The sequence below is a fragment of the Haemaphysalis longicornis genome, unplaced genomic scaffold (assembly GCF_048455015.1).
Source record: "Haemaphysalis longicornis isolate Haplotype H1 unplaced genomic scaffold, Haemaphysalis longicornis Haplotype H1 scaffold_4, whole genome shotgun sequence".
Classification (NCBI taxonomy): Eukaryota; Metazoa; Arthropoda; class Arachnida; order Ixodida; family Ixodidae; genus Haemaphysalis; species Haemaphysalis longicornis.
This window is the reverse complement of record NW_027526361.1, coordinates 165,035,775-165,045,863: the sequence shown is the minus strand read 5'-3', so window position 1 is coordinate 165,045,863 and position 10,089 is coordinate 165,035,775. Positions and strand designations below refer to the sequence as shown.

Here is a 10,089-nt window from a genome sequence, read left to right as displayed (position 1 = left end):
GCTTATCAAACAGCGCGCGGAGTTTGAATGAACTGACAACCACCGCGAAGAGTGGAAAACCATTTCGCAGATTCTAAGCACGACGCCCGTGCTTCCTTTTTTTGATCCCCGGAAGCAGTCCAAGATAACGTGCGATGCATCAAAAGGCGGCGTGGGCGCAGCCCTGTTGCAGTATCACCATGGTAGCGAGTGGCGACCAGTGGCCTATGTATCCCGTGCGCTAACGCAAACTTAGCGTAATTAGCGTAACGCTAACAGCGTTACGCGCAGATTGAAAAAGAGGCCCTCAGCATTTCTTTCGGCTGCGAGAAGTTTCACCAATTCGTGTACGGTCACAAAATCATCATTGAAACTGACCATAAACCCCTCCTGTCCATTCCTGCGAAAGGGATTTGTGAAATGCCACCCCGCCTTCAGAGGTTCTTCTTGAGGCTTTTGAAATACTATTCCTATTGCAGTACGTACCAGGAAAACACCTCATCCTGGCTGACATGCTGTCTAGGACGACACCGGCTACGCTGGACGACAGCGCTGGTGCCGCAGATGACGTGGAGGTGCACGCTATGGAAATCCTGGGCTACTTGGTCACGGATGCTACGCGGCAGAAGCTGGTGCACGAAACTGCTCGTGACTGCTACCTGAGCACGGTAATATCCAACCTGTCAAATTGTGAAAGCGTGCAGGGGGAGCTGAAGCCATTTTCCTCGAGCTTTCCATCGTGAACGGAATACTGGTAAAGGGAACAAAAGTGGTCATACCAAAAAGCATGCGACGTGAAATCCTAGGACGAATTCATGCCGGGCACCTAGGATTGCAGAAATGCAAAGAGAGAGCACGGCGTCTGGTTTTTTGGCCTGGGCTCAGCAACGACATCTCCCTGATGGTTCAGAGTTGCTGTACGTGTCGGAAGTTTTCATACAGGCAACCGAAAGAGCCATTAATGATGCGCCCAGTCCCATTGTGCGCATGGTTCCGTGTTGGTGTGGACATTTTTTTGTTTGGGGCAGTTGGTACATCGTAGCGTATGACGCGCATTCAAACTTCCCCGAAGTCCAGCAACTAAGAGACATCACTGCAAACACACCGATTGCGGCACTCAGCGCCATGTTCGCCAGGTATGGCGTGCCTCTCGAGGTGTGCGCAGACAACGGGCCGCAGTTTTCGAGGTACGAATTTGCAGAATTCGCAAGAAAATATGACTTCAGTCATGTTACGTCAAGTCCGCACTACCCACAGTCTAATGGTCTGGCAGAGAAAGGTGTACAGATAGTGAAGCGCCTCCTGAAGAAAAGTGAAGACTCGGGCGAAGACTTTTGGCTAGGCCTCCTTGCCTACCGTTCTACGCCGCTTGAGGACGGAAGATCCCCCGGAGAACTTCTTCACGGTAGACGTCTCAGACCTGATGTACGAGACTTCGGCGACGTGCAGTCGACGGCGGTCAAGAAGCATCGCCAGACAAGCAGCGGGACACCTTTATCGCCCTTAGATAAAGGGTCGGTCGTAAGGCTTAAGAACGCAACATGGTCACCGAAAGCAACTGTGACTAGAAGAACTTCTCCGAGGTCTTACGAGGTGGAAACGGAAGATGGTCATGTGTTTCGACGTAACAGACGGCACCTCCTTGCGAATCGCGAACAGTGTGCAGCAGGCGCAAGTGACGATGACGAATACGGTTCACCCGACAGCACGTCTGTCGACTCTAGTACACCTTCATCGAGCAGCGCCAGTGGTGGTAGAGTGCCTGCACCGTTGCAGCAACAGCCGGCGTCCGCCGATGGCGCGGACTCTTTACGGGCCCCTCAAGCAGTGCTGGCAACCCCTCCAAGACCAACGCAGGTGCCGAGGAGGTCGGGGCGAGCAGTCAAGCCACCAAACCGGCTTCGTTACGATGAGGACTTTAATCAACTAACGTGAACTGTTCTTCTGTATTCCCCCCAGAGGATGTATCGGGCATGCGCTGTGTGCCTAAACCTTATCACGACAGCGCGACACGCGCAGTGCTCTTGGTTGTTATCACGCTCTTGCCTATATAACGACATGCCAATAAACCCTCCACTCATTCTTGTTCCTGCCATTATGTAGTTGTCTCGATCCTTTACGAGCCGCACGTCGCTTACAATACACTTATAAGCTTGCCGAACGAGCTGTTTGCGTTTAAATTTAGGGCACATTCTTTTTATACAAGTAAGAATGGTGAAACAGAGTAAGTTACAAAAGCACACGTAAACATTCAAGTACACATGCGTGCTGCTGTTGGTACTGCGGGCACTATGCTTAGATGCACAAGTTTAGATGGACAACACTGGGGGCTTTGGGATTGTCTCAGACGACACGGACCCTTTGACGAATGTGACAGTGTCTTACGTGACCATATTTGTCGAGCGAGCACCATGTTTACGAGATGATTATTATCTCCATGAACAAAAACATGGCAGTTTTAAATACGGCCACAAGCAAACCAAAGGCAAAAAAGGCTTGCCGTGGTGCTGTGGCGCCATCTAGGTTGACTAATTGTAAGCAAGTCTCCGCTGGCCTCCGCGCCAAGTTTATCTGAAAGACCGTTCTTATCATGTCATTGCAAACGTCGTTTAAACACACGTTTTGGAGGGAGAATCAAAACTTTAGCTTAAATTGATTAATTTCGCAGTGAATAAAGCATCGTTTGCTTCCGGACAAGCGCTGGGGGCACTATAGAACACGAAATCTGGAGAATGAAACAAACTTGTATTTTATCATCATGGCTGGTTTAAACGTGAAAGACACCGGTAAAAAAAGGGGTACGCGTTGGTGAAAAAGAACGCGAAGGCGGTGACGAGTATGACGGCTTCTCCGGACTGAATACAGCTGGGGGGTTGCCAGTAAAGTGGCAATACGTTTAAAGAACTTTTGGGTGGCATTGTAAAGTTCTAGCACAGACATACATTATGTTCTAGTGTAGAAATGACTAGCGCCTCAATTCATTCACTTTCAGGGGCACTTCACGTTAGCAGCAGTAGTTTTCAAAAATACATACGACATATGAAACAAAAGTACAGAAAAACGAGCAATTTACCTAAAACATCATTTTCTTTCCGAACAAAGAGGTTATACAGCACAGGCATAGGCAGTACGGGAGTTAATGACAAAACCATTAAATATTGTCTGCTTCAACAACTTCGGAACGGCATGCTCAATCATCGGCAATGCGCCGTCTGCACTTGGGCGGCGAACTAGCCACTGTTCAGATAGTCTAATCCCACACAGTGTTTGATAAATTGGAACATTGGCAAACGAAATGTACCTAAAGGTGTTTTTGTGTTCTATAGTATCAGCGTAGGCTACGCGGTATTTGGGCAGGTCGTGAATTTTAGGTACACAGAGGTTCTTTGAGTGAAGGTGCAGTAGCGGTATGGTAACGGGCATAACATACAACCAGAATATTTCTTTTTTTGTAGCAACAATAGGCCATTAATATTAGTTGCAGAGGTTGTGCTCTATACTAGACAAACATAGTTGAAATTGCTCAAAAAAAGAATATTACAGAAGTAACGACTTTATAGGAAGATCGCGGACAAAATGTATCATCCCGACTTCGCGCGAAAGTTGCCCCATAGAACATATATATGTGCATTTTAATTTTTTGAACGATAGTGCCATCAGTGTGACCATGGAAGCTCCGCATTAAAAACATCATGAAACTTCATTCCTGCACCTCTTTCATTAAATCATTCTTTTTCCGCGCACAGTTGGCGATTAAAGCAGGCTACTGGTTGTGGGTATGTCTGACTCGGACGACCCTCCACACACAGCTGCTGCGTTGCTTAAATAACCGGAACCATTCGACTCCGCCGCTACATGTAGACGATAGCCGGTCAAAACTGGAGGGAAGTAGCCAGGCGGCCCAGGCCGCTCGCCTGCCACACGCCGTGGTGCCCGACCGGCTGCGCCGACCGCCGCAGCCGAATTCACCTTGCGTATTGCCTCATAATCCGCTCCGTCTTATCCCTCGAGCACCCCTCGAGCTCCCTGCTCCCGCGCGTCGAAGTGGTGGCGCCATCTCAACGGGACGCAAGCGAACCCCGTTGTCGTCACCGCTTGTTGCCGCCGTCTTCGAAAAGCCGCGCGCACAATAGCCGCGTCGTTGTTTGGGATCGCCTTGGGCGCATCGCCTGCTAACAGCGTACCTAGCCGGTGTTGCCGCTTTGCCACACGGTAGACGTTTCTACATCTGGTGTCGCCGCCCATGACATCTTTCTAAGGCGCTCTATAGCGTGGTCACTGTGGTGAAAGGGAAGCTTCGTTATCTGAACTTGTTCCTGCTTATTTTTTGATATAATATTCACGGCTACGTAGTGCTGCTTCTTGCAATTTTTTATGACTGTTGAAAAGCCATGAGGATTGCGCGGAACGACGACTGGCTGACTTGTTATGGTGTTCTGCTTTCTCCTCTTGCTTTTTGTTGTTGATTTCCACTCCTTTATTGCTTTCTTTTTTTCCTTTCTCTCATTGTTTTTCATATCATTTGTTTTCGTCGTGCTTTGCTGTTGTACAATGCTTAGAGGTACAAGTTTTTTGTACACCAGATTTTTCTTCCGAGACAAGGATGCGGCTCCGAAGTTTGAACGTCCGGTGGAGATCAACCTTGGTTTCCCAAGACACGATGCTGCTGATTATACGAAGTCATCTCCGCTCTGTTCGAAGTGTCAAACCTACGGACACGTAGCAAAATTCTGTAGAAGAGAACAGAGCTGAAATCGTTGCGGAGGTTGACACGCTTTCGTGAAATGTAAAGAACCAGTTAGTTGTGGAGATTGTGATCGTGATAACCCAGAAAGGTGCAGTGGATGCACGTTTAGAGTGAGTGCATTACATTGACGGAAGCGTTCATCTCTGGGCCGGAATCCCCTCAACAAGGTCCGAAGCAATCGGATGAACAACAATTTCCAGCGCTGCCACCTGTAGAACCTGCAAATGTTAGGGTCCGTGCGCGAGATTCAACTTGCTCAGCATTACTGCCGTCGCCAGTTCCTCCCAGAGAAACTGAGTCTACTCAAGAGCTCCCGCAGGATATAGACACAGGGACGCGTAGAGCTCAAGGCTCAGTAATTTCGCGCAAGGCTCAGTATTCTCAAGTCTAGAAAGAGCGGCATAATAAGCAGGAAGAGGCAGACAACGAAAACTTGGTCCAAATTCTACGCTCCAACTTAGCAGACTAGCGGTCCTACCTCGCATCAATGGCACTACCAAGATTAGCCTTCAGACATTTCTCGGCTTAGAACTGGCCATTTTAGGATCTCGAGTTCTCTTTCTGCCACTGTAATATGGCGTCCTCAAACACTACGACTAAAAGTGCCCCTAATCGTGCAATGAAACTGCTGATATAGCATGTCGCGTTACTGAAATAAAGGTATTTGTTAGGGATATCCAGATTCCTATCCTGGCTTTGTCACAAGATGAAAATAACGGGTAAAAGATCAATATCTGGCTATGGGGCGCACAAAAGGCCGAGTCTCCAAACTTTGCCTCCTGAAAGTGCTCCACTGCACATGCGGCACGAGGTCACTCAAGTAGCTATGCCTGTCAGGGATCTTTGCTTCGATGCAGTGGAAGTGCTTGCGGTGAGCATTCAATTAGGCAGGTACCAGCTCAGAGCCACATAAGTTTGTGTGTCCCCAGGAAGAACAATAGGCAACCATATTTAGGGGAATCAATGCCCATCCTTTTCTATATGGCAGAAAAAATACTGATGGCAGGGGCAAGCCCCTTGTCAACGTCATCGATTGTTTGAACTTGTGCATAGCGAACAATGGGGCTCTTGCATTTCTCCTACCGCCTGCGTCGGCAAGCAGGTCCAGTGTAGCACAGCATCCGACCGCACCGGTAGCGGCCGCTTCCCTCTGTTCGTTAACGCCGCTGGCTTTAACCACTGAGAAGTGAAAATTGCCCGAGTCGTCCACTGGGACCGGTATAGAGAAGAGCGGAGTGTGGTATCAGGCGATCTGTTCAAGGATTTGTCGCAGAGTAATGAAAGGCAACAACACTATGTAAGCTACCGTGTCAATTGCCACCGTTACTGAACAACCCGCGTGCCGACAGCTGGAGAGCCGGCCGGCAGCTGAAGCAAATAAGGTGTGATCCAACACTGAAGACCATCTTCAACAGAATAAACTCCGCTATCCGGTGATATAAGATCAATTACGACGCTCCCATTAGGCTGAATTTTGCTATCCATTAACCGTATTCACGGCAGTGCCTCGAATTTGGAGCATCGTGAACTCGCTGTCTGGTAAGTCACACCCGATAAGGCCGTCTGCGACCCTGGGATTACGGAAGGATGTCACGATCTCCCGAACGGCTCAGGAATTCGTGGACGGATACACGTGGATAATTTATAGGGGACTCTCTTTTTCGTTACCTTTCTTGTCCTTCTAAGCCTTGCATATCTTATTAACGCTTCGGAAGTTCGTGACCGCACTCTGAGCATTACAGAGACGATGTGCACCAGGTCCTGACGGAATCAAGAATAAAATGTTGGTTAGCTTTCCAGCTGAACGCGAGATCTCCACCGATATTTCAGCTACATTCGGGAGACAGGCGCCATTCCTTCTTCGCGGAAACTTGCCTGGGCGGTGCCGGATCTTAAGCAGGGAAAGGGCCAAATGGCGATGCGCTCATACCGGCGCTATTTCCCTCACATCTTGTGTGGCTAAATTGCCGCAGAAAGTAGTTTGTGTGATGCTAACCTGGTGGCTAGAACATAAACAACGACGGTCCGGCATGACTGGCTTTCGGTGACATTAAGGGACCCAGTTAGAGTTCCGCACTTTATCAGCTAGGTCGAACATAACCGAGCTTCATCATCATCATCATTATCATCACCAGCATACCTACGCTAAATGCAGGGCGGAGGCCTATCCAATTAATCTCTAATTATCCCGGTCTTGTACTAACTGCGACCAATTGATTCCCGCAAACTTCTCGATCTCATCTGCCCTTTCAAATTTCTGCCGCCCCGTGCCACGTTTGCCCTAGTGATCCACTCTGTTCCCCTAATGACCAACGGTTATCTTGCCTTTGCATTACATGTCCTGCATTACATGTCCTGCCCACGTCCATTTCTTCTTAATTTCTACTAATATGTCCTTAACATTCGTTTGTTCTCTGACCCACTCCGGTCTTTTCTTGTCCCTTATTGTTACACCTATCACCTTCCGTTCTATTTCTCGCCGAGTCGTCCTCAATTTAAGTTGAACCTTCTTAGTGAGCCTCCACGTTCCTGACCCGAATGTGTGTACCGGTAAGATGCAGTTGTCATAGTACACTTTCTTCTTCAGGGACAATGGTAGGCTGCCATTCATTATCTCAGAATGCCTGGCGAATGCAATTCAACTCATTCATATCCTTCTAATTATCTCTGCCTCATGGTTGTAATCCGGGGCCACAGCTTGTCCTAAGTAAATATATTCGCTTGGCTCTTCCACTGCCGCGCCAACTTTCTCAAACTGCTGTGCTGTTCCGAGGTCATTGATCAGTACTTTATTTTTCTGTATATTAATTTTCAAGCCGACGGTTCTACTGTGTTTGTCCAGTGCGGAAAGCATGCTTTGCAGTTCGTCCCCCGAGTTACTTAGGAAGGCAACGTCATCAGCTAATCTGAGGTTACTGAGGTTTTCTCCATTAACCCTTACTCCCACCAATCCAACGTTCTGAACACTTCTTGTAAAATGCTGTGAATAACATTGATAGATTGTGTCGCCTTGTCTGACGACCTTCCTTATAGGTATTTTATTGCTCTCCTTATTGAGGATGATGGTAGCTGTGGACCCATTGTAGATATCCTCCAGTATTCTTACATAATGTTCATCTACCCCCTGGTTCCGTAATGCCTGAATGACTGCTGAGGTTTCCACCGAGTCAAATGCTTTCTCATAATCTATGAAGGCTATATATAGGCGTTCATTATACTCAGCGCACTTCTCTATCACGTGATTGATCCTGTGCATATGGTCAATTGTTGAATAGCCTTTACGAAACAGTGCTTTTTCTTTTGGTTGCCTGAAATCTAAGGTTGCAGGAATTCTGTTAGTGATGACCTTGGTAAGTACCTTGTAGACGACTCACAGTAAGCTGATCGGCCTGAAATATTTCAACTCCTTCATGTCACCTTTCGCGTGGATTAGGATGATGCGCGCATTCTTCCAAGATTCCGGTACACTCGTGGTCATTAGTCATTGCGTGTACGGGTTTGCCAGTTTTACTAGTACAACTTGCCCGCCATCCTTCAAGAGGTCTGCTGTTATCTGATGTTCACCAGGTGCCTTGTCCCCTTTCATTTCTTTCAAAGCCTTCCTTACTTCTTCGGTCGTTTTTGGTGGGATGACTATCTCATCTGAACTACTTTCTCGTTCGGCACTTTCCTGGATGCCCAGGCTATTGTACACATCTCTATAGAACTCCTCGGCTACAACGACTACTTTATCCTTATTTGTGATGAGATTGCCTTGCTTGTATTTAAGTGCATGCGTCTGTACATGCGTACCGCAAAACACACATATGGGTAAAGATATCCAAATGACACTGCCGGCACTGAAAACTCGCAAGGTATCATTCATGCGCTAAACAAACACACCAGTGACATCGAAAACATTGAAACGCATAACTTATCACTTGGAAATTAACAAATTGCCGCAGTGTTCAGGAGAGGCAACTGATATGAGGGCACCTGAAGGGAATATTTTGTTTTCGGTCGTGGAATCTTCCATCGAATCTTTACGCGTAAGTCACGCACGTTTTCTTTTGCTGTAAGCTCAGACAGTTGGGTCAAAAATGCATCATTGTATTTCACACCATTCTGATAGCGTTTCAGAAGGGCCTTGTCATAAAATTCATTTACAGGTTGCAAGCTTAAACGCCAGAAAATTGGCTACGTGTGGTGAACGGGGGGAAGAATAAACGTTGATGTAAACAGACTGGTTGTAACTTACTGTTATTTATGGTAACTAAATTATCTCTGTACCACCGGATTACGTACATACAGTCGTGCTGCAGGTATTGCATTGCTAGTTCATCGGTGTTATGCCTGGATACAGGTACTGTGTCATCTGCATACTGGAAAAACTCTTCTACAGGAGCAAGAACTACTCAGTTTGTTTATGTCTATAAAAAAAGAAATAGGAGCAACAATAGACTCTTGAGGGACGCCTGATTGTAAATGCTGTGGATTGCCTGTGATAGAACCAAACAAAGCAATTTGAGAACGATTTCACCGGTAGCGGTGAATTAAAGATAGAAACGGCCTTCGGAATCCGTGCTGCAGTGAACAGTTTATCTAATTAACCAGAGTTATTGATATATTCGAATGCTTTTGAAGCATTCAAAACCATGGTACAAGCAAATTTGTTTGCTTTAAAACACTGTTAAAAGATCAGAAAGTTCTTCGACATGTTTTTGTTTTCCATGCCCTCGGACAAAATCGAACTGCTAGGTGAGATCAATTATTTATTTATTTATTCGCAATATTCAATTCGAATATAGTACGTGGAATGAAAGACCGGGCAAAGGCAGATGAGTGGCAATTTGTGCGTTTAAATTTGTAGGAGTGGTCTCGGCGAGGGAAAATGACTGGAGGTGGCTGGAAGAAATCATCGTGAAGTGACGCGTGGTGATACAGCTTATGGAACAGTGATAGGCGGGAAAGTTGGCGGCGATGTGCTAGCTCAGGTAGTTCGGCGCGACGTTTTAGAACTGTGACGCTAGAATGGGGTGAGTAGTCTGATTATATGAAGCGAGCAGCCCGGTTTTGCAGAGATTCAATATTCAGAGCCTGCTTCTTGGAGCAGAACGCGTTGCTGGTGACTGCTTGCTCAACTGTATCTAAACAGTCGACAAGCACAAGACCGCTGCCCTCAATGGCACTGCAGTATTGCCGTAGCAAGGCCACGGCAGCGACGGCTTCGCTCGCGCTCGGAAGCGGTACGGGGTCCTCGGCGTCTTCGACAGAGGGGAGACAACCATGGATGCAAGCGAATAATGGCGAACCCATCGGTATGGGCCTTTGTCCTTTCCAGAACACCCCAGCCCTCCTGGGTTGAAATAAAGTTAAAGTATATT

General features: G+C 47.3%; 1 protein-coding gene across 1 annotated transcript; it reads left to right on the top strand.

The window, feature by feature from the left end:
• Positions 1-499: 499 nt before the first annotated feature.
• On the top strand, positions 500-2,068 carry LOC144180657 (uncharacterized). Its single transcript, XM_077708963.1, has one exon. The coding sequence runs from the start codon at positions 820-822 to the stop codon at positions 1,912-1,914; it is 1,095 nt and encodes a 364-aa protein (XP_077565089.1). The 5' UTR covers positions 500-819; the 3' UTR covers positions 1,915-2,068.
• Positions 2,069-10,089: the final 8,021 nt, after the last annotated feature.

Coding starts and splice junctions, on each gene's coding strand:
- LOC144180657 (XM_077708963.1), top strand. CDS start 820: ATGCAAAGAGAGAGCACGGCGTCTGGTTTTTTGGCCTGGGCTCAGCAA.